The 27376-nt window shown below is 39.0% G+C and overlaps 1 protein-coding gene across 2 annotated transcripts; it reads left to right on the plus strand.

Moving 5' to 3' along the window:
• The first annotated feature begins 744 nt into the window (after nucleotides 1–744).
• On the plus strand, nucleotides 745–27131 carry MCOLN3 (mucolipin TRP cation channel 3). 2 transcript variants are annotated; one of them, XM_004262970.3, is made up of 12 exons: nucleotides 745–1183; nucleotides 4980–5147; nucleotides 11106–11259; nucleotides 12395–12476; nucleotides 12554–12650; nucleotides 16318–16417; nucleotides 19495–19607; nucleotides 19691–19840; nucleotides 22990–23091; nucleotides 23200–23322; nucleotides 24226–24432; nucleotides 26127–27131. In XM_004262970.3, exons 1-12 carry the CDS (start codon nucleotides 956–958, stop codon nucleotides 26259–26261), a joined length of 1659 nt encoding a protein of 552 aa, XP_004263018.3. In that variant the 5' UTR covers nucleotides 745–955; the 3' UTR covers nucleotides 26262–27131. The 2 variants fall into 2 exon arrangements, with proteins under 2 accessions (XP_004263018.3, XP_004263019.3); XM_004262971.3 differs by lacking the exon at nucleotides 4980–5147.
• Nucleotides 27132–27376: the final 245 nt, after the last annotated feature.

The raw sequence follows: 27376 nt of genomic DNA on the forward strand, positions 1-27376 counted from the left end.
GTGGGATTGCTGGATCATATGGTAGTTCTATTTTTAGTTTTTTAAGGAACCTCCATACTGTTCTCCATAGTGGCTGTACCAAATTACATTCCCATCAGCAGTGTAGGAGGGTTCTCTTTTCTCCACAGCAGGCATTTATTGTTTGTAGATTTTTCAATGATGGCCATTCTGACTGATGTGAGGTGATATCTCATTATAGTTTTTATTTGCATTTCATTAATAATTAGCAATGTTGAGCATCTTTTCGTGTGCCTCTTGGCCATCTGTATGTCTTTGGAGAAATGTCTATTTAGGCCTTTTGTCCATTTTTTGATTCAGTTGTTTGTTTTTTTAATATTGAGCCACATGAGCTGTTTGTAAATTTTGGAGACTAATCCCTTGTTGGTCACATCGTTTGCAAATATTTTCTCCCATTCTGTGGGTTGTCTTTTCATCTTGTTTAGGGTTTCCTTTGCTGTGTAAAAGCTTTTGAGTTTAATTAGGTCCCATTTGTTTATTTTTGGTTTTATTTCCATTACTCTAGGAGACATTGAAAAAGATGTTGCTGTGATTTATGTCAAAGAGTGTTCTGCTTATGTTTTCCTCCAAGAATTCTATAGTTTCCAGCCTTACATTTAGGTCTTTAATCCATTTATTTGTGTGTGGTGTTAGAGAATGTTCTAATTTCATTCTTTTACATGTAGCTGTCCGGTTTTCGCAGCACCACTTATTGAAGAGACTGTCTTTCCTCCATTGTATATTCTTGCCTCCTTTGTCATAGACTAATTGACCATAGGTGTGTCAGGTTTATTTCTGGGCTTTCTATCCTGTGCCATTGATCTTCAAAGGTGCAGTTTAGAACAATGGTGCTTATTTGAAAGCTGATCTTTTGTCTGGACTTCATCAACTATCCTGCAATAGCAAAGAACATAGATGTTGCCTTCATTTACAGTTTTTTTTTTTTTTCCTCCTAGAGATGGCAAATCCTGAGGCTGTTATAAGTAGCTGCAGCTCTCATGAAGAAGAAAATCGCTGCACTTTTAACCAGCATACATCTCCCTCTGAGGAGCTTCTATTAGAAGACCAGATGAGGCGAAAACTCAAATTTTTTTTCATGAATCCTTGTGAGAAGTTCTGGGCTCGAGGTAGAAAACCGTGGAAACTTGCCATACAAATTCTAAAAATGGCAATGGTAACCATCCAGGTAACGATCTCAGATCATGAGATTAGTGAAGTCTTCTTTTACTAACAGAGAACTATGGACAGTTTTGTTTTATTTTTTATAACTTTTAACTGTATGCATAATAAAGAACAATAATTAAGGAGATATGCAATCTTAAACCCTCCCACTTCAATATTTGTGAAAGAAGACTTTGGTTTTTTTGTTTTCTCTAACTCTTTTCCTTCTCATCTTTCATGAAGTTATAATTTTACTCACAATGTAATTGGTTTGCAGGAAAAGAAAATTTTAATATTTGGCTTCCAATCAAGAAGCTTAGCTGAAGGTTTCTAAATCAACTGTGGAAACTAGCTATTGCCCAACCAGAGGATTCTTTTTTTTCCCCTAGTTAGTATCCTGAGAATTTCTGTCTCTTCAGAAACTTCAGGATTTTTGTTAAGAGTATTTGGATTCTCACGTCCCTGTGATCATGGGAGCCCTGAGGTGGAAGAATGTGGAGTTGCTTAAAAGGAGTAGCATAGGTAGTGAAATATGAGACTTCATTTCAGGAGATGTTGAACCTCATTTCCTTGCCTTCTCTTAACATTTTGGGGGGAAATTATATTTTGTGATTCTTTGTATATACTTATGATTTACTCTTGCGAAGGTATGTTTTCCTGCTGGTGAGAGTAACTATCTCTTGTTAAAAGCAAAGGGGCAAAAATAAAAGATTTTAATAGGAAAAATAGATGTGATACGTTTATTTTTATTAATACTTTCTCGTAATTTGGTGAAAAATGCATAAGTACATAAACAACTGGTATTCAAGGAGAATTTTTTTAACTCCGAAATTGCTAATCTTAACTGATAATTGAGAACAAATGCTTAAGGTGTTAGAAGCTAAGGCTATTTCTACAGTCATATGAAGTTGGTGAAATTCTTGCCTACGTTTCTGATGCTAGGTGTTGTGTAAAGGAAACTGACATTTGAGTGATTATTTTGTTCCAGGACATTATTTCATTTAATTTCAACACTACTTTTATTGGATAAATACTGGAATCCTTTGGTTTACAGAATAAGGAACTGATATTTATAGAGCCACGTGATTAGTACTGACTAGTACTGCCACTGGCGGAATCAAGACTTTAGAGGCACGTGTTTTCTCCCTCTAACATATCAACATAAAAATGGATGTTCAGTTCTCAGTATATTTGGCAAGCTGGAATTGAAATGCTTAACTTCCAGCTGATAATGTGGTGTGTCACAATAGTGAAAATATTTATCTGTGTTATTTCTGATAAGTTGGAGGGAAAGCCTGTGTCAGTTGAACATGAATATTTTCTACTTAGAATGATAGGTACCACTTGTGTGTTTACTGTGTTTCGGCCTAAACATTTTATATCATCACATTCAATTCTTAAAACAAATCAGAGTTAGGTAGTAGTATCCCCATTACACAGATGAAAACACTGAGGTTTAGTGAAGTAAAATAACCTGTCATAGTCAGGAAACTAGAAGAATAGAACTGAGATTCAAACTCAGATTCTATTCCCTTTAAGACTTATGTTCTTTTTTTTTTTAATTTTTAAACATCTTCATTGGAGTATAATTGCTTTACAATGGTGTGTTAGTTTCTGCTTTATAACAAAGTGAAGCAGTTATACATATACATATGTCCCCATATCTCTTCCCTCTTGTGTCTCCCTCCCTCCCACCCTCCCTATCCCACCCCTCTAGGTGGTCACAAAGTACCGAGCTGATCTCCCCGTGCTATGCGGCTGCTTCCCACTAGCTATCTATTTTACGTTTGGTAGTGTATATATGTCCATGCCACTCTCTCACTTTGTCCCAGCTTACCCTTCCACCTCCCCATATCCTCAAGTCCTAAAAGATTTAGGAAGCTCATCTAACTTTCCTGTGTTTCCTAGGGTGGTCAAGAGGAAAATTGACTAACAGTTTAAGATGTTAAGCCTGTTAGTAATAAGCATATAAAAGGCATTTAGGTAAGTTTTTTTAGTAACTGAGGGTTTTTCTTAACTGTGATGTTTCCTTAATCTACATTGGAACAATCAAACAAATATTACATAAAGACTCTGTAATTGAGCAAATGAGGGTGACTTGATGACAGATTTCCTCTTTTCAGGGAAAATACAGTGGTATTTCTGTTAAGTTGGAGATTTTGTGTCTGCAGCAGCAAAAGAAAGATGACTATGATGATAGGCACCCTACTAAAAGTTTCCTTTCCACACTGCCTGGCTCAATCTCTGAATTATAGTAGTTCTCTCTGCCAGTTGTACTCTTGTCTGCCCCTAGGCCCTTGAGGGCAGGAACTGTGTCTTCTAGCTCGGTGCTGGCTTGTGAAAGTATTCATATATTTGAATGAATCGGTAAAAATACCTTTGGGAATTCTCTGGAGGCTTTTTAATCATCAACTTCGATAGATATAAAATCCCTGGAATATCAAGCTATCATCTTACTGAGATGTAAATAGGACACAGCTTAAAGAGGCTTTTTAGAAATGAGAGTCGAGTGAGGTAGAGAGTGATGACATGTGTGGGATACAGGGCATACGTCACAAGGGGAGGTGAGAGGCGAAAAGATTGGTCTGCTGTCTCTATTTTTCCCTGATCAGAACCTGGATACTTCGTGTAGCATGAGCTTGGATAGTTAGAGCTTGGATTTAGTCTGTTAGACTTGGGTTAGAATTTTGACTATATACTTGCTAGTGATGTGACTTGTAAAAATTATTTAACTTCTCTGAGTCTTCATGTATGCATCTGTAAAATGGGTGTATTAGGAACTATGCTGTGGTATTAGTATGAAGAAACTTCCTGCAATAGTGTATGGAACATAGGTTTTCAGTGTTGTTCCCCTTTTCCATATAAAATATATGTTGCCCCCCTTACTCTGCTATCTAAGTCAAAATATATGTTCTAAACTTACAGCGTGCACACACGTGTGTGTGTGTCTGTGTGTGTGTGTGTGTGTGTGTGTGTGTGTATGGGAGAGAGAGAGCAAGAGGACAGCTGAGTTTCATGTAAAACTCTGGGGTCAATCCTGCATGAATGTTAAGGATACGTTATGTTAATATATTTTAATTTAGAGATGAGTTGAAATAATATTTTTATTTTTGGCCTTATTGTCACAGTTTTGGTAATTAGACCTAGGAATATAGTTTGATTATAGGACTTAAACTTATGTAAGATATTTCTTAGGTTGTATTGTACACCTGCTTCAAGACCTTTTTGTTCTACAGAATTCATTTTGAACTCTTCTATTTGCCATTCAAGCCCCTGCAGCATCTGACTCCAGTCTTTCTCTTCACATTTTTTCTCACTATTTCTCTCATTGAATTATGCTGGTGTCCTCAATGTCCCCCCAAAGTGCTAAGTTCAACTCGACCTTCTTGGCCTTTCCCCCGTGTTCCTCAAATGTCCCCTGACCAAGTTATGCACATATTTCAGAATTTCTATTATTCTTTCTTCCTTAGAGAAACCTTCCAACTTCCTTAGTCAGTTACCTTGCTTCTCTGAGCTAAAGAACTCCTAAAGGGCTTCTCTGAACTCCTAAAGCTTTTGTTGGTAGGGAAAATGTCATAAGTGGGATCATACATGAAAATAAATGTTGAAAGTATGCAAAATCGCTTTCTTTTATTTTAAAACTAGAAACCCACCTTATCTTTAAGGACAAATTAATTCACAGCTGCCAAACTTTTAATTTCTATTGAATATATTCAGGATTAATTAGGCATTGAATCGTGAATAGATGAATTGATCATTTTATAGAGAACTTTTATTTCATTACTTTTTGACCCTCTTACTTTTTCTTTTTTTCTTTTAAGCTGATCTTTTTTGGGCTAAGTAACCAGATGGTGGTAGCTTTCAAGGAAGAGAACACTATAGCATTCAAACACCTCTTCCTAAAAGGATATATAGACCGAATGGATGACACATATGCAGTGTATACACAAAGTGATGTATACGATCAGATCCTCTTCGCAGTGAACCAGGTAAACAAACACATGCATTCTTCACTTGGGAAAAAGATTAGACTGGAAAATTGTTAGCAATGTACATAATAGAAACTGACATTCAGTTGCACAAGGGTGAACATTTTTTAATGAAATATGTAAATGACATGTATAAAACAGTTAAATTTTTTTTAACGTTGCCAGCAAACTTTAACAGAACTAGAAGTTGAGAAAAGCTTTTCTTTAGTAACAGAAAGACAGAAACTTTAAAGACTTAATTAAAAGAGTCAGAGCTAGGGCTTGGCATGAGAACCTCAAAGGTTTAAAATGATTAACCATGACCTTGGCTGTAAGTAGTCATTAAGTCTTCAGAGCTTATACTTTCAGGGACCCTTAACAAATAATGAGAATATTAACTTTGCAGAGTGTGTATAGTAACCAAGACCTGAAATTTCATTTAAAAAATAAGTAAGGCCTTTATGTCATACATGACAATGATTTTATTGTAATATTGATTAACTGCCTCAAAAAGGAAGCTTGTTTTTCATACAGATGATTCAAGTTTCTATTCAGAGTTTCTGATCAATTTGTTTTTGCTACAAATAGAACTTTCTCAAGTTCTCCTATTTTGTGGGAATCGTTGGAAGTTTTCTTGAAGTCAGTATTTCTAACCTGAGTTAGTCTGTAGATAACATTTCAAAAACGTTACAACTCTTCTTCAAAAAATTATTATAGTCCAATTATGGCTCTCCTTATTCTGGAGACAAACTATGCCCAGTGAGATAAAATACGTATTTGTGACGCTAAGGCTTTCTGATCGCATTCAGATTACAAAAATTCGCCAGAAATCTATAGTAATAGAAGTAAACTGCATATATTGTTAAATAGAAATACGCCCTACAATTTGTAAGGTAAAAAATAGTAAAATGCTGGAGATATTCAGCTTTGAGATTCTTGTTTTAGGATTATTAAGTTCATCTAAAGCTACGCTGAACCAAATTGGTAGTTTGGTTTTTGGCGGGAGGGGCGGGTAGAGGCAAGATGTAAACAGTTCATTAAATTCCTCCTAAAACATTTTTACCTTTTTTATATAGTAAGCCTAAGAGCAGTCTTAAAAATATAATATTTGGCAGTCAGGCCATTCTGTTTATCAGATTTCCGTGTTCTTTACAGAATTGCATGTAGATTCCTTGTGCTAGTATATAGGTAGATAATATTAATTGGGGTGGGGTTTACTTAGGGCAAGTGACTCCCTACCATGTTCTGGGCGCTATCAGGCATTTTATTTTATTTTTTTTGAATTTTATTTTATTTTATTTTATACAGCAGGTTCTTATTAGTTATCTATTTTATACATATTAGTGTATATATGTCGATCCCAATCTCCCAGTTCATCCCACCACCACCACCCCCAGCCCCACTTTGCCCCCTTAGTGTCCATACATTTGTTCTCTACATCACTATCAGGCATTTTAAACTGAAGGTAAAAAGTATCTTGAGGGCTTCCCTGGTGGCGCAGTGGTTGAGAGTCTGCCTGCTGAAGCAGGGGACACGGGTTCGTGCCCCGGTCCGGGAAGATCCCACATGCCGCAGAGCGGCTGGGCCCGTGAGCCATGGCCGCTGAGCCTGCGCGTCCGGAGCCTGTGCTCCACAATGGAAGAAGCCACAACAGTGAGAGGCCTGTGTACCGCAAAAAGAAAAAAAAAAAAGTTGATCACAATTTTGATCACAATATTGATCACAATATTCATAAATAAAGTTTTAGTTGTTAATGAGGTCAGTTATTCTACACGATTCCAGAGAACTGAATAGAGAAAATATAGACTGATATGAAAGAAAGATCTTTGTTTTCTGTAAGGAAATCTCTTGATAGTTGCGGTGATAGTCACCAAGGAGAATAAACAGATAAGACAGTAGCTTCTCAGTCCTTAGAGCTAGTTCCATGACTAATTAGTTTTCCTGAACAGTAGAGCCCTAAAATGCCATCTAGCTGCATAACCTCTAGGGTTCATCCTGATCCAACACTGGTTATAACAGCATCACTTTGGTTTAGTATATATGTTTATGTATTTGAATATCAAAGACCTAGTTATTTTTATACTATGTCCTGGCTCTTAGCAATCAGTCATGTTTGGGCCATCTTTACTGGGTTCCTTCTTTCATCCGCCCCTTCAATTAAGGCAGTCCTCAAAGGTTTGTCCTTTTCCTACAGAATTTCCTCCTCTACACAGCCTCAGCCACTGCCAGGAGAGGTGACCCTGAACCATTTGCTCACACTGCTGCATGCAGACAGCTCACGAGCACCTCAGAACCACTCCGACCAAAACGGGTTCCTGTTCTCTTCCCACCTGCTCCCCAGACATGTTTCTCTTTCTGATCACTTGCTTAGATTTAAAGGTCTCAGGGTCTTGGAACCATTTATTCTTGCAGCTCAAACATAGTCTGTATATCCCTACTTCTGGTTGGCTTCCCTCCTTCCCCTCCCTACCATTTCTTGACTGTTTTCTAAAGGATTCATCTAAGATCACAGATTTGATTGCATAATACTCCTCATTTTATACATATAACCGTGTTAAGTGCCACATATTAATATATTTATTCCGGGAAGGTGGAGGTACATCCCAGGCACTCAGATGTTTGTGAATGAATGAAAGAGCTCAAAAGATTCATGTGTTGAGATCAGGTGATCACAGAGGGGCCACAAAAAATCCATCTATAATCAAGGAGCAATCGGTTTTAATCTGCTTTACTTTGGGTGCCACGTTACTCAGGTAAGGATCTTTAACGTGCTTTTATATTGTCTTCCAAAGGGTGACCTGGGGCCCATGGATCTGCGTGAAAAACTACTTCCCTCAAGGCAGAGCTGCAGAGGCAAGTAGGGACAGATGTCCAGCCTGATTAATGCCCCACAGAGGCCATAGCCAGTTAGGTGCCCCATCAGTCAGTCCTACAGGTCACCTGCCTTTCAACGATAGTCCCACACCACATTCCGGTCCCAGAGTCCTCTGACTCAGGCTCCAGAGCTGCCCTTTAGCTGGACATGGTCCTGCCACTTGCCCCTGAACTGAAAAAAATGCATAACCTAAAAGCTGAGAACTATGTTTTATTCAAGGACATCGCTGCAGACTACAGCCCGGGAAGACGGCCTCTCAGATAGCTCTGAGGGACTGTTCCAAAGAGGGCTTTTGCTGAAACAAAACAAAACAAACAAACAAACAAAAACCCATGTAATGAAACATCAAACGATTACTGCTAATCATAAAAAAACCCCCAGATATCTCAAATTAATGATTTTAGTGCCTTTCTATGTATGGGAAGATGCAAGAGCCTGGGGTCGTGGCAGTTATTCCTTTGATATGCATCTTAACTATCCAGGACCAGTAATCTGTTTTTCTCCATCCTGAATTCCCCTCAGAGCACACCCGTGATGCCACTGCGGTGGCTGAAGGCTTGATGGCAGGCAACACTTATTGTTTATTGGAGTGGCAGGCAACACTCTTTGCCTACAACATCCATCTCCTGCAGGTGCTCAGACCTCCATGAGGAGCCTTATTAAGATAGCAAGGAAGTCTGGCCGTAGCATCACTTATAACGTTAGCATGTACCTGAAGCCCTGCACTTTGGATCTTTTGTGTCTCAAGGTCTTACAAGGTTTAAGACTCAAGTTTCTAAGGTAGGAGGTTCAGATCTTTAAGTAAGTCCTGTGGGGACTGCCTCACAAGGAGCGGGTGCTCAGAAGGGCTACAGGGCCCCATGTAGGTGCGACTGCTTCATGACCCCTGCTTGCCTTTCTGGCTTTACCTCCCAGTACACATCCCCTATTCCAGGCACCCTGGTACTTTACCGCATTCAATATCTTTTACGTCTTTTTTCATTTAATGTACTGTTTACCTCTTACTCCCCGACACCCCAGTGTAAAACTACCAGTTTGACTCAGAGTAGCTTTATAAAGATTTTAGACACTTATTTCCTTGTATGGAAAACAAACAGCTCAAAACTGAATATCTCCAGCATTATACTATTTCCCCCTATATGTAGGACATAATGCTGTTTAATGAGTGATGCAGCTTAATTATATCACTGTAGATTTCTGGCTCATTTTCCCAATCCCAATGCTAGCAGAAAGGTTGGTGCCATAATCACAAATCGTATCCGAGCAACTTACCATCTTGGTGTGCATAGATTAGCTCTAGCGAACAAAGATCTACTATCACAGCGGTCCCTAACCTTTTCGGCACCAGGGACCGGTTTCTTGGAAGACAGTTTTTCTATGGACCGGTGGCGTTGGGGATGGTTCGGGCAGTAATGGGAGCAATGGGGAGCGGCAGATGAAGCTTTGCTCACTTGCTGCTCACCTCCTGCTGTGCAGCCTGATTCCTAACAGGTTGCGGACCGGGGGTTGGGGACCCCTGCACTATCACGTTATAGTGATTTTCACCTCACTGTTAATTTGACTGTGTCTCATACTGTTACCTGAAAACTGGGTTTGCCTCTTGGTGGATGTCACACCAAAAGACACAACCGAGCCAAAGGTCAGGAGAAGGAAGGATTTATTACTTGCAGCAAGTAAGGAGAACACCAGGGATCTTTCCCAAAGCAGTGTCTCCTCAAACAGCAAAATTGGGGAAGTTTTAAGCTAAGGGTACGTGTATAATCATGAAGGAGCTTGGGCGGTCAACAGAGTCCAAGTTTTAGTTGATTGAAGTCACGAGGGTCAGAAAAGGTTAACATCATCATCCCTTAGATTTCAGTTGACCTGGCAGTTAAGTGTTTTGGGCTAATCTTTACCATGGAAACAGAACTGGGAATCTTTACAATTGATGTATTATCTTTGCTGTTGTTACTTCTCTTGCCTGTTTCTGCATTCTATTGTTCCCTTAATATTATTAATTACTGAGACCTGTTCAAGGACCAACATTCGATCACAAAAAGGCTTAGGCCAAAAATGGCTTCTCTTATATCAAGAAAGCCATGCCTGTTCTCTTTCTCCAGGGACCTCCCCTACCCTATCTGCCTACAATACCGTTCTAAGTGATGGGGTTAGAGCAGTGGACTTGATAAACTCCTTGCCCTGTGGAACTTACATTCTAATGGAGGAGATGGATTTTAAACAAGTTTAGCCAAAATCAGTTGATTTCCAACAGTGATGAGTGCTATGAAAAAAAAAATTAAGTGGCATAAAATATTAACAATGGACTCAGGATGGTCAGAAAAGACCTCTCTGGGGACTTGAAGTCTGGGGAAGAATATTTCAGGTTGAAGGAGTGACAACAGCAAAGGCCCTAGAGGCTAGAAAACATTTAGTATGTTTAAGGCAAGTGTGCAAAGGAGTAAGGGAAGGGCCAGGGATAGGGCTATAGGTCTCTCAGGGCTTAACAGGCCCTGGAAAAGAGCTGTGAAGTTTATTCTGAGAGAGAAGAAGCCATGGGAGGGCTTTCGGTAAGAGAAAATTGCTATAAAAGTGACCAAGCTGTGTTCTTACAAAGATAAAGATTTAAAAAATACATTATTTTTAGACAAAGTTTTGCTGGTTACCCTGGAACAATTTTATCCCATTTCCTATATTATGGTAAAGCAGAACTCTGACTTTATAGTAAATAGTTCAAAGATAAATAAAATTTATATTCACATTAAATGTAAAAGTCAGTTCCTAAACATAGTTCTTTAAAGGAGGAAAGAACCTGAGAATTTATTTAAGGTTAAATTAAGCCTTTAATTTTGCAGATAAGAAAGCAGCAGCTCATAAAGTCTATGACTTGCTCAAGGTCACAGAAATGAGACCTGAACCCAGAACTCTAATTAATTCAAGAGTGCTCTTTGACCTCTGCGGTCCTGGTGCACAGTAAAATGTTAATTACTCTGCATATTAGCGTGCAAGTCTCCACATGGACAGGAGGTGGGAACCTGCCGTTTCAAAGGCAGGGAGGGAGGGGAATCATGGCTTCACTTCCACCTGTCTGGATGTTCCACTTTTTCTGTTTCTCTTTTTGGTTGAAGTACTTGCAGCTACGCAACATCTCAGTTGGGAATCACGCTTATGAGAACAAGGGCACGGAGCAGTCAGCCATGGCCATCTGTCAGCACTTCTACAAGCAAGGAAACATCTGTCCTGGAAATGATACCTTTGACATTGATCCAGAAATTGAAACTGGTGATGTTCTTCTATAAGCTAGAACTTCCATTTTTAACTCCTTGATTTATAAATCAATTTATACTTATTTATACTAATTTCATCTCTGAAAACATTGATTTGGCCTGTGCTATTAGGTCATAGTAAGAACTTTATCAGAGTTGTGTCAGGTACTTCACTATAACTCATGATTCTTAAAACAAACAAACAAACAAAAACCCCCACAAAACCAACGAGGCAAGTTTATTATTATCCTTGTTTTATAGAAGACTGAAGTGTGGCTCAGAAGGTTAAGTGATCTGCTCATGATGGAGCTAGTAAGAGGCAGTGCTGAAATTTGACCCAGACCATGCCCTTAGCCACTTTATTCCACAGCCTCTCTGCTGGATAAGCCAGTTAAATAGACAGATATTGTCCTTATAAAACAGTTTGCTTGCAAATTCTTGATGTATATAAAACTCTCTCTGCTCAACAGCATTTCACTATTCAGTGTCTTTGGGGTAGGCTGGGCCTGGGGGGCCGGGCAGGGAATGAAAACCAGAGCTTAGAATAGCACAGCTTATTCTTATTAGCAAAGTTCTATTTGCAGTTTGTATCTAAAACATTAACTTAGGTCATCGAGTCAAAAAGTAAGTACTTTTAACAATAGCCACTGGGACTTTTTCTTTGAGAAGAATAGTAAAGGGTATAGTACTGACTAGTGAAAACCTTCTAATATGCTATCTTCCTTTTTTAAAACAGTGTTTATTGAGGAAAAATTGTCAACATAATATTTTTTTAAAAAGATCCTTTAAACGTAGAAAATTTTATCTTAGACGCTACAGATGCTTCAAACATATGCTTAGGATACAAAAAGGAAGAAGGGCCTCAAAGTTTAGGCTTAAAAACACAGAAAGGAAGATGACATTCTGTAGAAGACTAGTGAGATAGAGTTCAGATCTTTCTCTACCCCCATCCACGCCAGAAATGTTATAGTCACGTATTAAAAACAAATAAATCACTGTAACCACGTGGTATGGATGTTTAGCTTTAAAAATCTTAATTTTCAAAAATACCAGAATCTGAATATCTAGTTTTAAACATATGATCCTTTCAAGATGCAGTTTTCTATATTTATTTTAGGCACTATATTATGGTTTGTTCCTTTCTATGGCAGAATGTTTCTTTGTGGCACCAGATGAACCTTTTCACGTTGGAACACTAGAAGAAAAACTCAAGTTACTGCTGGACTTTCACAGGTGAGAGAACAGATGGGAGTGTAACTCATGTTTGTGTGTATACGTTTTTCACTGCACTGAAGTCTCCTGTCTTCTAGACTCATAACAGTGGATCTGCAGTTTAAATTGAAGGCCATTAATCTGCAGACTATTCGTCATCACGAGCTCCCGGATTGTTACGACTTTACTCTGACTGTAAGTGTGGGCTGGGCTGAATTTGATTCCTATCTAGAGAAAAATAGTTTTATCTAGTTACAGGCTTATTTACTTGTATTAAGGGGTGATCAAATGTATAGGATGTTCGCATCCCACTTGGATGTGCACAGGGGAAGCATTGGTTCAGCTAGCTCTATTTGGTTATGAAGTAGTCCCTTCTTATCTGCGGTTTTGCTTTCTGAGGTAAGTTACCCTAGGTCAACCTCGGTCTGAAAATATTAAGTGGAAAATGCCAGAAATAAATTTTAAATTGCATGTCATTCTGAGTAGCATAATGAAAAATTTCTGACCCTCCCCAGATATGAATCATCCTTCTGTCCAGTGTATTCTACCCGTGAGTCACTTAGTAGCTGTCTCAGTTATCAGATCAGTTGTCCCAGTATCACAGTGCTTGTGTTCAAGTAACCCTTATTTTACTCAATAATGGCCCCAAAGGGCAAGAGTAGTGATGCTGGCAATTCTGATATGCTAAAAGATTCCTTTAAGTGAAAAAGTGAAAGCTCTCAACTTAATAAAGAAAGAAAAAAAATGTATGCTAAGGTTGCTAAATCTACAGGAAGAAGAAATCTTCTATCCATGACGTTGTGAAGACGGAAGAAGAAATCCATGCTAGTTTTGCTGTTGCACCCCAAACTGCAAAAATTATGTCCAAAGTGTGTGATAAGTGAGTGGTTAAGATGGAAAAAGGCATTTAATTTGTACAAGATATTTTGAGAGAGAGAGAGACCACATTCACATAACTTGTATTATAGTATATGTTATAATTGTTCTATTTTATTATTAGTTATTGTTGTTACTCTCTTACTGTGCCTAGTTTATAAATTAAACTTTATCATAGGTATGTATGTCTAGGAAAAAAACATTGTATATAAGGTTTGGTATTATCTGCGGTTCCAGGCATCCACTAGGGGTCTTGGAATATATCTCCTATGGATAAGGGGTGGCTACTGTACTAACTTGTTTACTTGTTATTTATCTGTCTTCTGTACCTCAGTGTAAGTTCTCTGAGGGCAGGGACCTTGTCTTGTTCACTGCTGTGTCTTTAGTACCAAGGTCAGTGCCTGGCACAGAGTAGGTGTTCAAATACAAAAGGAACAGAGGTTCGTAGGCTCTGTATGGTCAGCTCTCAGCAGTCAGTGGCAGTCTGCTTAAGGTCATTGCCAAGGGTTCTTGCTACCCAGTTTCCTCACTGTGGATGTTTGTAGCCTTTGGGTTTTGCTCACAGTGCCTCCCTTGTGCTGCCTCTAATGCTCTGGTTAGCTTCCTCGCCTTCAGCCTACCCTATCACATCTATGTTCTCTGTCTTCCAGTTGCAGATGGAGCTTTTGATGCTCTCTAGGCAGCACAAGATGCCCCTCATGTGAGTTCATCACTTCACGAGGATCTGAGTCAGTAGTAACACAATGCTGTATCGGCATATGCAGGACAGCATTTGATAACAGCTTGCCTTCATGTGGTCCAAATTTCTATTACTTCAGCAGTAGTTTATATCAAAAGTTATGTCCACGATACTCAACTGATTGGCTGTAAGAAATCAAGTTTTCAGAAATGGAGGTTAAAAATATTTTCAGAATATAGGACGATGTAATAATTATGCATATTACTTAATAAGAAAAAGCACTAATTCTATAAGACTGTTTTTATTTGGGCTACAGATTTTGATCTTAATATTAACCAGCAAGTTATGAATTTTCAAAATTCCTTGATTTTTAAAAAATTGAGCTATTATACTCTAGTTTGACTGTTTTTTTTCCCAGTACTTTAAAGATGTTGCTCTTTTACAAACTAAAAATACAAACAATACAAACTGCTGTCACTGCTAAGAAATCTGCTGTCTTCTTCATCTTTGTTCTTCTGTATGGGATGCATTTTCTCCCCTCTGGCTTCTTTAAAATTTTTCTCTTCATCTCTGATTTTAACAATTTGATTCTGATATGCCTTGATGTAGTTTTCTTCGTGTTTCTTGTATTTGGGGTTCATTGAGTATCTTGGATCTATGGGTATATAGTTTTCATTATATTTGACATTTACTCAGTGTTATTTCTTCAAATATTTTTCTGTCTTTTTACCCCCACTCTTCAGAGATTCCAATAATATGTATATTTGGGTACTTGAAGTTGTCCCACAGCTCTCTTTCTTTTTTTTTTTTTCAGTCTTTTTTTTTCTCTTTCTTTCATTTTGAATAGTTTTATTGCTGTGTTTTCAAATTCACCAATCTTTTTTTTTCTGTACTATCTAATCTGTTGTTAATTACACCCAGTATTTTTTCTTCTTCATTTAAAGAATTCAGCTTCTTCTAAACCTTACTTAGATGTGATTGACATTAAGCCAAAATTTATTTAATGAGCATCTACTATTTGTAAGACCCTGAGGCTTTTTCTGTGGGAAAAGCATGGTTTTTCCTTGGCAAGGATTTCTGACTCATTCAAATAATACTGAGCATCTTCCTTATGTGAGGCTGTGGACTGGTTCCCTCAGCAGCTATGGAGATGGACAGACACTAGCAATGTCCTTGGTTGCTTATCAAGGGAAGAAACTTACAGTCCAACATGAGGAGAAACAGAGTAACTAAACTTATTAAGTTTATTTGAAATCTTATATTTGAAGTGGTATCTGATTACTGCACATGAAGATTTTCAATAAAACTCATTTAAAAGAACTTTTCTTTTTCTTTAGGACTTGAGAGAAGAGGCACCAAAAACAAAAACAAAACCCCCAAACCAGACTAATTTCCTTAGCTTGCCTTCTTGGTGTATGCAAGGGGAAAGTGGAAGGAGCTAGAAGGGGAAGACAATGGAAGAACTATGAAAGGTGTTCTGGCATGGCTTTGGTGCCTGGTGTCCCAAAATGGTTATCGTTGAAGCCAGACATGCTGTTGGTTCCCTGTGACCACACCTTTTGTAATACATATGGTTCTATAGTGATAAAGAAATCTGGTCCTAGAAGGAAAATCAAAAAAGCTCCATTTGAAATGTTTCAAGACAGAAATAATGAGCATCTGTGTTAGTAAGAATTACAACAACATTAAAAATCTATCCTTAGCTGAGGCCCTGCTGGAAGGCAGAGGAAAACATACTTGTGCTCGCTCTTGCCCATTGTAAGAGGGCATCTAGAGGTGCTTAGAATGGGAAGGAGGGGGAAATTCTTTTGTTTTATAAGTGGTTCAGGGCTTGAATACTGTCCTGGAAGCAGGATTGTAGAGACTAAATGTTCTCTATGGAAGATCTAGTTCAACTTTCTCAGCTCACAGAGAAATAAAAAGAACTTCCCAAGGTTGAGCAGAGTTAGCGACAGGTCAAAGATGAGAGTCTGGTTCTCCTGTAACTTTGGAAGAATTGTTTCCTAATTAATGCATAGAGGCATCTTGGCTTTAAAAACTATAGGTATGGGCTTCCCTGGTGGCGCAGTTGTTGAGAGTCCGCCTGCTGATGCAGGGAACACGGGTTCGTGCCCTGGTCCGGGAAGATCCCACGTGCCACAGAGCGGCTGGGCCCATGAGCCATGGCCGCTGAGCCTGCGCGTCCGGAGCCTGTGCTCCGCAACGGGAGAGGCCACAACAGTGAGAGGCCCGCGTACCGCAAAAAAAAAAAAAAAGAAAAAAGAAAAGCTATAGGCATGTTTTTTACCCTTTTCCTGTTCTTCACAGATAACATTTGACAACAAAGCCCACAGTGGAAGAATTAAGATAAGTTTAGATAATGACATTTCCATCAGAGAATGTAAAGACTGGCACGTATCTGGATCAAGTAAGTGATGAATTTTACTAGTTTTAAAGATGGTTATTAAATAATATTAAATGGTTATTAAATTACTTGTCCCAAGGATGTGTGGAACATTAAATGAAAGAATTGGACCATACCCAAGTCCCTAATTCTCTGCAAGTAGATCAATTCATTGTAGTTGTCTGATGTTCCAAGTAATTCCCAAGTTATTAGTAATCACAATGGCTTTTCCTGCCTTCTCCATGTGCCCTCACTGGCCTATTCCTTACCAAAAAGAAAAAAATGCTTATAATCCCCCCAGCAAAAAGAAAATCACATATACTCAAACCAATGTTTATCGAATGCTTATTGCATAAGTATAATACTTCCACCTACATCTTCCTCACTTCAATATTTTAAAATATCTTTGAGATAGGTAACATCCCTATTTTTACAGATGAAGAAACTAAGGCTCAGTGAATTTTGGTGTGTATGGGGTCATACAGCCAGGGAGAAGTCAGGTAGAATTTAACCCTGAAGTATCCCACACCTTATAATTATCTTCTATCTAGGTCAAAAAAGTAGACGAAATAAGGAAAGGGTGCATTCCTAGAAATATGGACACAAACTCAGGTATAAACTGAGTATCACTGAGAATTTTGGAGCTGAACTGGATTAAACTGACTGGGAAGAATTGATCTAATTTCCTAGTCCCTTATATTGATATGTAGTGGTGTGTTGTGCTAGATTTTAATGATTAGGTCAGAGGGTCTCAGATTCTATTGAAAAGAAGCATCATTCTAAGTACCTGCTAAGATGCAGTTTCTCCAGCTTCGTACAAGACAGTCTGTAGATCTGGGGGTGAGACCCAGGAATGTGCAGGGAATCCTTATTCAGACCATACTTGTATAATAATTGCTTTAGGGTTTCCTACTAATGGATTCACGAAGTTCAGATGTAGTAATGAGATAGTATGAGTAAATAAAATAAAATAAAATGTCTTCATTCTTTTCACTAATAGGTAACTTCAAATATATGAAGATCTTGAATCACAAACTTTTATTTCAATCACAAAGTTGTTTATTTGAAACACAAGCCTGTTTTGTCATCTGTAAACATTGTAATACTTCTCCACAAACTTGAGAATAGGGAAAATGAGAGCATATGAAGGTGCCTGGAACATAGGCTTTCTCTCAAATGTTTGTTTCTTGAATTTTAAGTTTTTCTGAAGTAGATTTAGTCCTTCATGTGACAATTAGATGCTTCTTGACAAAATTACGGGATGCTTCATTTCAGAATAGTCTTGAGTTCTTTCTATCAGCATAGAGCAGTACAACTTGTTAAGTAAAGACACGCTCTGTAAGAGAGCATGTGACGGCCAGCCCTCTGCCCACCTCTCTTCACCTGGCTCTGCTCATGCTGGGAGGACTGATTCCCAGAATCTCTGCATGGGTGGCTCTGCCTTGTCACTCAGGTCTCAGCTAAAACCCACTGCCTCTTTGGTGAGGCCTTCCTTCATTGTGCGGTATAAGTGAACCTTTCTTTTCCCCATTCCCGCACCCAAAGCTCCCTCAGCAATGGTGGTCAAAATTTAGTGTTACCTAGAGAGCTTAGGAAAACACAGTTTCTGATTCACTGGGTCTAGGTAAGGCAGGAGAATGTGCATTCCTAACAAGTTCCCAAGGGATGCTAAGAGCCACTAACACAGAGTGATGGATGCTGGAGACAGACTGCAAAGGTTTGAATCCTGACTTTGCCACTTACTGGCCGTGGAACCTTGGGCAAGTTCTGTGACCTCTCTGTGCTTCAGTTCTCACCTGCAAAGTGGGATAATCACATTTACCTCGTGGGTGTTGCTGTGAGGTGCAAGTGAGTTAAAACCTATAAAATTCTTAGAACTATGCCCGGCAGGAAATGCACTCAATACATGTTAGCTATTTGGATTTACTTTATTCATATCTCTTACTCCTGTCAGAAAATAATTCGTTCACTTACTTGTTCACTTTTTTCTCTTATATCGCTGGAGTAGAATAGAAGTTCCACAAGGTCAGGGGCTTCATCTGTCTTGTTCACCCATTATACTCTCAACATGTAGAAACACACCTGATGCTTAATAAGTATTTTATACCTAGATAAGTATATTTAAATAGGATATGCAGGAACTCTAATGGTATTAAGAACAAAAGACTACAAGTTGATAAATAAAGATCTTTGATGGATGGTTGTGATGATTTTTAAAAGAAGGACTTTTAGTCTTTAAATACTCATGGAAGAATCTGTATCAGAGCCTTTTCTCTTTGTTGTCTTTGTGCAAAGAATGCTTGAATTATTTAAATTATTCTAAACATGAGTGTGAAGGATCCGTATAAAACTTGAAAATGCTTCTGAAGGATGCAGAAAGAAGACTTGAATCAATTAAAAGGCACACTATGTTTTTGGACAAGTGATTCAACATGATGAATATGTCAAGTCTTCCTAAATTAATCGATAAATTCAACGTGACTCCCCCCCAAAATTACCTGTAGGATTTTTATTGGAATTTGACAATCTGGCCCTGAAGAATATATGGAAATATAACAAGCAAGACTAGCCAGCAGAAATTCTAGGAACGAGTAATGAGAGGTATTTTTCTTAGGCGTTACAACACACGAAAACGTCAGAAGGGTAAGATATGGTACTTGAATACAAACGGCCATGTGATACATGGTAAAGACGGCATTTCAAATCATTTGCTCTTTTAACTGGCAAAAATTAAAGAATATGGAGCAGATGTGGAGGTATGTGTAGGTATGTAAACTTTCATGATCTTTTTGGAGAGCAATTTCTTAGATCTTCTTTTAGAGAGATGCATATGCCTTACCCCAACAGTTCCATCTTTGGATATTCATCCACCTAAAGGATCACTTGCACCTGTGCACAAAGAGGACCTGGAGAATGGTTTGTAGCAGGGAAAACCAGATTCCAATCCAAGTGTCTTTACAAATACAGTATTGTACATCTATACTGAAGTATGCAATGCAGCCGTTAAAATAAATGAGGCTAAAAATGAAAAGAAAAATAAGAAGTATATGTCACCATATTAATGTTGCACTGCATAAGCAGGTAATCCACTTTCCTTCCAGTTCAGAAGAACACTCATTACATGATGATCTTTGATGCCTTCGTTATTCTGATATGCCTGGCTTCGTTAATCCTGTGTGTTCGATCTGTGGTGAAAGGACTTCAGCTTCAGCAGGTAGGGATCTCTGCTTTCTAGGAATGTGATGGACATTTTGATTGATAGAGAAATTCACCGTGCCTCCCTTCTTTTCCCGAAAGGAATTTGTCAATTTTTTCCTCCTCCATTATAAGAAGGAAGTTTCTGTTTCTGATCGAATGGAATTCGTCAATGGATGGTATATTATGATTATTATTAGTGACATATTAACCATTACTGGATCAATTCTGAAAATGGAAATCCAAGCTAAGGTAAAATTTTTTCCTATTTATGTCATTGTTAGTATCAGATTTGCATTAACGATCATTTATTTTTTCCAAAACGTTAAGAATTCACAGAGTAAATTATTTCTTTCAAACATTTTATTGAGTAAACCTGAAATAACAGTAACTTGTAAAAATCTAGTCCAGAAATCTTTTAGGCTGAGTTTTCCAAAGTGTGATTCACAGTCCTCTGCATCAGGATCATTTGGGTAGTTGGTAAATACCCCACGTTAGACCTACTGGATGTGAACTCTGGGGGTGGGGCCTGTGAATTCTTACACACACCAAAAGTCATACACACTCCAAGGTAACTAAAGTAAAAGGTGTTTTTTGTTGTTCTTACAAGAAATACCAGAATCTTCAACAAAAAGAGTCGGCTGGGGGTAGGTGGAGGGAAGTGAGGCCAAACTACTATTGTGTGAGTCCTTGCAGTTGTTCCCTTTGTCCATTTAAATGGAGAATATTCCCATTTTCCTACTTTTCCTATTTATGTACTACAAGGTTTTCCATTTTAAGTTAGGACGAATCCAGCCTGGATATCAACCCTTCCCCAAAACAAAAATCAAAAACAAGACAAAACAAAACGAATACTGTTCAAACTAATCTTGTTCAAATTTATATTTTTCTAGCCTGACTACAACTAAATATGAGTATGATCCGTGGGGAGCCTCTTATGGTTCAGATTCCTGGGCAGAGACCCCAAATGCAATGGCTCAGTTAAGACAGGTGTTTATTTCTCCCTCATGTAATAGTCAGGGTGGATTTTACGTGCTGGCAAGTTGCTCAGCTCCACACCGTTCAGGAATCCAAGTGTGTCCCATCGTTTTCTCTGCCGACCATTAAGAGCTCACCCAGACTGCATGATTGATGCTGGGTTGCCTCACAAACAGATTGCAACCCATGGAAGGGAAAACCTGGTATGGTAGTAGGTCTCTCACAGTCTTATAACCTGGCTCAGAATGGCAGCCTTCATTTCTGTTCAGTCCTACTGGATAGAATTTAGTCACATCTAACGGCAAGGGAACTGGGGGAGATAGCCCAGGCATGTACCTCAGAAAGAGAGAATGGGTTTAGGAGGCCATGGAGCAGCTGTCACTATATGTCAATGTAGTATATATCATTAGAATAGATGTTTAACTGTAGGGACCAAAAAAGGAGGAGTAGGGGGAGATTTGCAGCAAATCTTTATTTTTACCAACCTCACCTACCATTAACTTCAATGAGCCTTTAATGGTGTCCAACAATCTTTCTGCATTTTTCTAAGCTATTCATTCCCCCTGTCTTCTAGCTGATCATTTCATATTTCTTCTCTTTTGAAGCTTGTAATACTCCCTGCCCCATCCTCACTCTCAGCTGATGACCTCACTTCCTATTTCACAAAATAATGGAAACAAAATAGGAATTCCACAAATTCCCACTTCATTTATATACCTGCCAGCATCAGTGCCCATATGCTTTGCTTTTTCTCTGCTACTGTAGATATATTATTTAGGTTACTATCCAAGGCCAACTTCTCCACCTCCTGCCTTTCAGATGCCATCCCTGCTTGCTTACTCCAGGGCATGGGTCCAGCTATTCTTCCTCCTTTTCTCATGCATCCTCAATTTCTCATTCTCTACCAGGACATTTCCATCAGCATGGTTTTTTTTTTTTCTCCTTTCTAAAAAGGCAAAATCTCAACCTATTCTCCCTCCAGCTACTTCCCCATTTCTCTGCTTCCCTTTATACAGCAAAATACCTCAAAAGAGTATTTAATCCTGTCTCTGACTCTGCGCTTCCCATTCCCTCTTGTATCTGTTCCAGTCAGGCTGCCCTGCCACTCCAGGGCAATGTTCCAATGACCTCTCATGTTGCTACATTCAATAATCAATTACTTATCCTCATTTTGACCAATCAGCAGCTTTTAGCACTGCAAGCACGCCCTCTTTGTTGATGAACTTTTTCACTGGCTGTCACTTACCTGGTTTTCCTCCTATATCACTGGCTGGTCTTCTGACTTTCCATTGTTGGTTCCTTCTCATCTCACCAACCTATGAAAGTGACAGTATTTCAAGGCACGGTGCTTGGACACCTTCTTTTTCTGCCACTGTCTTGGTGATCTCATCCTGTCCCATTGTGTTAAATAGTGTCTATTTTCCAGTGATTTTCAAATCTCTATCTCCAGCTTGGAATTATTCCCTGAACTCCAGTCTCAAATATCCAACTGTCTATTCCACATCTTCACTTGGATGTCTACCTGGCCTCACAAATTGAACATACCTGAAACAGAACTCCTGAAATCTCCACCTCCACAGTCCAAACCTGCTTCTCCATGGCCTTTCTAAGTTCAGTTAATGGCAACTCTTTTCCGTTGCTCAAGACGAAAGCCATAGATTCATCCTCAACTCCTCTCTTTCACTAATCCCCTCTCCTCCATATCTCATCCAAGAGGAAATCCTATTTGTCTCCCTTAAAAAAATCACCTCATCACCTTCACTGTTGCCATCCTGGTCCAAGGCACCGTCAGCTCTCATCTGCATTATTGCAGTAACCGTCTCACTCTTCCAACAATCTGCTCCCAACATATCACTCCTGTTCAGAGCCTCAATCTCCCCAGTCTATTCAGAATAAAAGGTAAAGTTTTTAAATTACACTTGTGAGGCCTTAAACTACCTGCCCCCTCCCCTCTGTGACTGCACACTCTCCCCCATAGCTCACTCCAGCCAGACTCACTATCTTGCGAGGCGCCCTCCTGCTTTGGGGCCTCTGCCCTTACAGGTCCCTGTGCCTGGAAATCTTCCACAAGATTTTTGCTTGGCTTGCTCCCTCACTCCCTTCATGTCTTTACTCAAAGGCCACCTGTTCAGTGATCAGTCCATGCTATTTGAAATGCAACATACAGCCTTCCCTTATCCCCTCCCCTGAATTGTCTCCTCAGCACTTACCATCAGCTAATGTACTGAGGGTTTTGCTAATTTATTTCTATCATCTCTCTCTCCACACTAGAATATAAGCTTCACGAGGGCAGGGAATTTTGTTTGTTCACTGCTTTGTCCTTAGCGTCTAGAACAGTGCCGACTCATTGCTACTCAACAAATAATTTTTGCCCCGAATGAATTTCTGCTACATAACTGATTATTTTTTCCACTCTGTTTTAGAGTCTGACAAGTTATGATGTCTGTAGCATACTTCTTGGTACCTCTACCATGCTCGTGTGGCTAGGAGTCATCCGATACCTTGGTTTCTTTCAGAAATACAATGTAAGGAATTCCACGGTTCTCCATGCTGCTCGTATTTCTCTTTCAAAGTTATTGCACCGCTTTGTCTAAAGGACAAAGGGATTCTAATGACGTCTCTTACTTTCCCAGCTCCTAATTCTCACCCTTCAGGCAGCGCTGCCCAACGTCATCAGGTTCTGCTGCTGTGCAGCTATGATTTACTTAGGCTATTGCTTCTGTGGATGGATTGTGCTGGGGCCTTACCATGATAAGGTACTGATAAACAATTTTTTTTTCTTGCTGTTATTAAGCTCTCAGAGTAGTGCCAGTGGCTTGTTATCCTTTTAAAATAAGCTCCTTTTACTTTGTGGCTCAGCCTTAAAATGTTGTAGGTAATGTATCTATTGCCAAGTTTATAAATTGGTAAGGTAAGACCACCTTGAGAGGATAACTGATTCACTTGACTGCCTCAACTCCTTTTGTGGAATATGTCAGATAATTAAGTCTTTCTTACCGTCAGCGAAGTCAAACTTGCCAATTTGATTCATCGATATATACTAGAGTGGGATATTTAGTTAAGTCTTATTGAAATTTGACTTTATTTAAAAAAGTAGTATAGGGAGAAACTTGAAGAAATATTGAATATTTTGTTCACCAGAGTTATAGTCTTGAGTGTAATGCCATCATCTTAAATGGCATAAACTTTAAAATGAGAAGCATGAGTATGCATGGTTGGAACCTGTGTTTCTCACAGAAGCATTTCAAGGATCTCTTTCTACCAAGGTAAATGGGAGGGTAAAGCTTGACTCAGAAAAGCACTGAAGGTGCAGACCAGCTCTCCTATCTTCAGTTCAGGCTGCTCCTATTAAGAGGAGCGTCTGAAGGAGCTGCTTGTTCCAAGAAAAACAGTAGGCATGTACATGTTACGTACATCACAAGACAAATGCCTGGAGGAATGACTCCATTTTCCTGGGTGTCTCCAATGTGTATATGTTATCAAACTTTGGTGTGATTTTCTCTTGTTAAAAAAAAAATGCTTGTGGTTACCCCAGGTTATTTGTTTGAAGGGGTAACTTGAGATATCTAGTCCCACTATTTTTAATATGGTGTCATGATCAAAGTCTCCAATGGGAAGGAACACCTAGTAAAGTGAACTTTTCTTTTTTGTTTTTCCAGTTCCGTTCTCTGAACATGGTCTCTGAGTGCCTTTTCTCGCTGATAAACGGAGATGATATGTTTGCCACATTTGCAAACATGCAGCAGAAGAGTTACTTGGTCTGGCTCTTTAGCAGGATTTACCTCTACTCATTCATCAGCCTCTTTATATACATGATTTTAAGTCTTTTTATTGCACTGATCACTGATACGTATGAAACAATTAAGGTAGGTTCATCAAGAACAAGGAGGAGCAGCATTTTCCTAGAACTTGCAGAGTGGCAATAAAATACAGTACCTGGGGCTTCCCTGGTGGCGCAGCGGTTGAGAGTCTGCCTGCCGATGCAGGGCACACGGGTTCGTGCCCCGGTCCGGGAAGATCCCACATGCCGCGGAGCGGCTGGGTCCGTGAGCCATGGCCTCTGAGCCTGCGTATCCGGAGCCTGTGCTCCGCGACGGGAGAGGCCACAACAGTGAGAGGCCCGCGTAAGGCAAAAAAAAAAAAAAAGAAAAAATACAGTACCTGAGGGGGAGGGGATCAATGGAATGGTAATTTCTTCAGGGTAGAGAAGAAGGATCTCAATTTTAGATACTAAAAACAGAAATGAAAGAGAAATAGAATTTCTAGAATGTTGAAAGTTTTGTCTCTGAGTAATTGTGCTCTTTCAGACAGGGTTTCAAATAGTTTATTAGAATTATAAGGATCAGTAGATACTGAGTGAGTGAAACAGACAGTTGAAATTTTGTGGGAGCTTTTAAAATCCACTTTTCATAAAGAAAAATTGACCTCTTCATTTGGAATGAACCCCTGCATGGGACTACCCCAGAGGCCTGGTCTCCAGAACAGTCAGGGGATTAATGTGTCAAGTATGAGCCATGTGTGTGTTACACAGTCAGAAACATGATTTGAAAAGCTGTTATTCATATTGTCACTCCACATTGAATATTTAAAAATCAGTTTGAGCCCTTTGAAATATGGAAAGGCAGAATAAATATCCATCTGTATTTAAATTTCTAATAACATTATACTGTTAGGTATACTATTGGCATAGACACTTCCACTTGGGGACTTTTCTTTCTGAGCACGAGAGGGGTAATGAAACATGATGCCATGCGAATGTAAGGAGAAAGACCATCAGGAGTTGATGGATTATGAATTGATAATTACAAATACCTTGCTCACGAAGCCCGGGTTCTGACTTCATTCTTACTGAATCAGATGTCAGGAACCGACTGTCGTCAATACTTGCTTGGCAGACTTGCTTAGAGTCACCAAGGAGACTGGGAAAGAAAGTAGTTGTACCTGTACAAATCCCTTTCCATGGTGCTCTAAAAATTCACTACCTTCAACTCTGCATGCAGAGAGCTATATATATATATTATTAGAGGGTGACATCTGAGGTCTCAAAGAATAACATGAGTTGACAGCTCTGGATGACACAAGCCTAAAACTCGTAGTTTAGATGTTAACCTGCTTCCATGGTCTCAGAGCACTTGTCAGATGGGCGAGTCCTTTCTGATCCTTGCTGGTCAGGGCCCATTCTAGAGATCTTAGACTCCCAAACTGATATAAATATTAGGCCTTTAAATAAATCTGTCTGTCTGGAAGACAGACTCCATAAGGGTGTGCAGGCTGGATTTTACCTGGAAGGAGCTCTCAGATGCAACATGCCCATCTGGGGTTGAATCAGACCCACAAAAGAGAGCAGGGCACTGCAGAATCCTAGACCCACTTTTCCTTAGCCAAACCTAAGACTGGCTCTAGAGGCTACATCCCCATGAAAATACTTGGAAGCAAGTAAACTATCCCTTTAGAAAAATCCCCACCTGTGTAGCTAAATGATCCACTTTGAATTTGAAATAAAGCTGTTTTCAGGGGACTTATTAATGAAAACTTTTTTTTTTTTAATTCTTCTGTATAGCATTACCAACAAGATGGCTTCCCTGAGACTGAACTTCGTGTATTTATATCAGAGTGCAAAGATCTGCCCAATTCTGGAAAGTACAGATTAGAAGAAGAGCCTGCAGTCTCTATATTCTGCTGTTGTAAAAAGTAGCTATTAGGCTAATCTATGCCCTGGAGGGAACTATAATGTGTAGCTGAGTTGGGAGACAAAATGGATATTTTAAGATCAGATGTAGTATGTTTGAAGACTATTATTTTGAGCAAATTGATGGCTGTAATTCATCAAGAACTGTGTTTATATTTTAAAGCAATATTTAATGTCTTTGCAGCTTTAGGCTGGGCTTATTTTTTTTTGTAAACCTAACTTTGATGAGGGAAACTGTTGGATTCTTGTCCTGTTTATTTTTGCCATAGCTTTAGAATGTGTTTTCCATACCCTTCTCTACTCTTGCTTCCAGTTATTCTGACTGTGTCATCAGTGGAAACCATGCCTGAACTGACCTCAGACAACTCACCAACCCTGGCCTGGACCATTCTCAGGGGCTGTCCTTGAGAGAGAGGATGATTGCTGTATATCCAGTAATCATTGCATTTTAAAATCTCTTAAAGGAAAGAATAAGAAAGAAATAAACATCACCAGCTAACAGTCTTGTATTTGGCTATGAAGGACAACTGTTATTTGATACCGCTTTTAGTTCTGGAGAAGATCAGGTTTTTTAGTATAAGTTTTCTCTTTTCCTTTCGTGTTAAAGGACAAAGTTGAAGGAGTATTCTATACACCTATGAAAATTAAACTGCATACCAAATGCATATTCGATCCCACAAGGATTGTTTTATTGGTACTTGCACAGCCTTGTGAAAAGTGCATGATGTGCTGTGCCCCTCCTAGGCACATTCAGTCTCACAGAAAAGGGTAGCATTTTTTTCCTCCACATAAACTTCACTGTGAATATTGTTCTTGTCTGCCTATCCCAGAAAATTGTTGCATTTTTACTATTAGCCTGTCTCATGTTTTCTAGACTCTTTAAAAAATCCCCTTTAACATCGTAAATCAGTGAAAGTTTTATATGAAGGCAACCTGCTAGAGAAATTCAAGAAAAAGGTGTGTAAGTTTAAACTTCCATGTTAGAGTACATTATTGAGCAAAAGATTCTTCTGTTATTTGGTTATTGGTCATTATAAATGTGAATCAGGGTACAGAACTCTTTGTACTGTCATATACAGAACAGAACATAGACATTTGAAAGGAACAAAGCACAGCACAAA

Source organism: Orcinus orca, chromosome 1, assembly GCF_937001465.1.
Source record: "Orcinus orca chromosome 1, mOrcOrc1.1, whole genome shotgun sequence".
Taxonomy (NCBI): Eukaryota; Metazoa; Chordata; class Mammalia; order Artiodactyla; family Delphinidae; genus Orcinus; species Orcinus orca.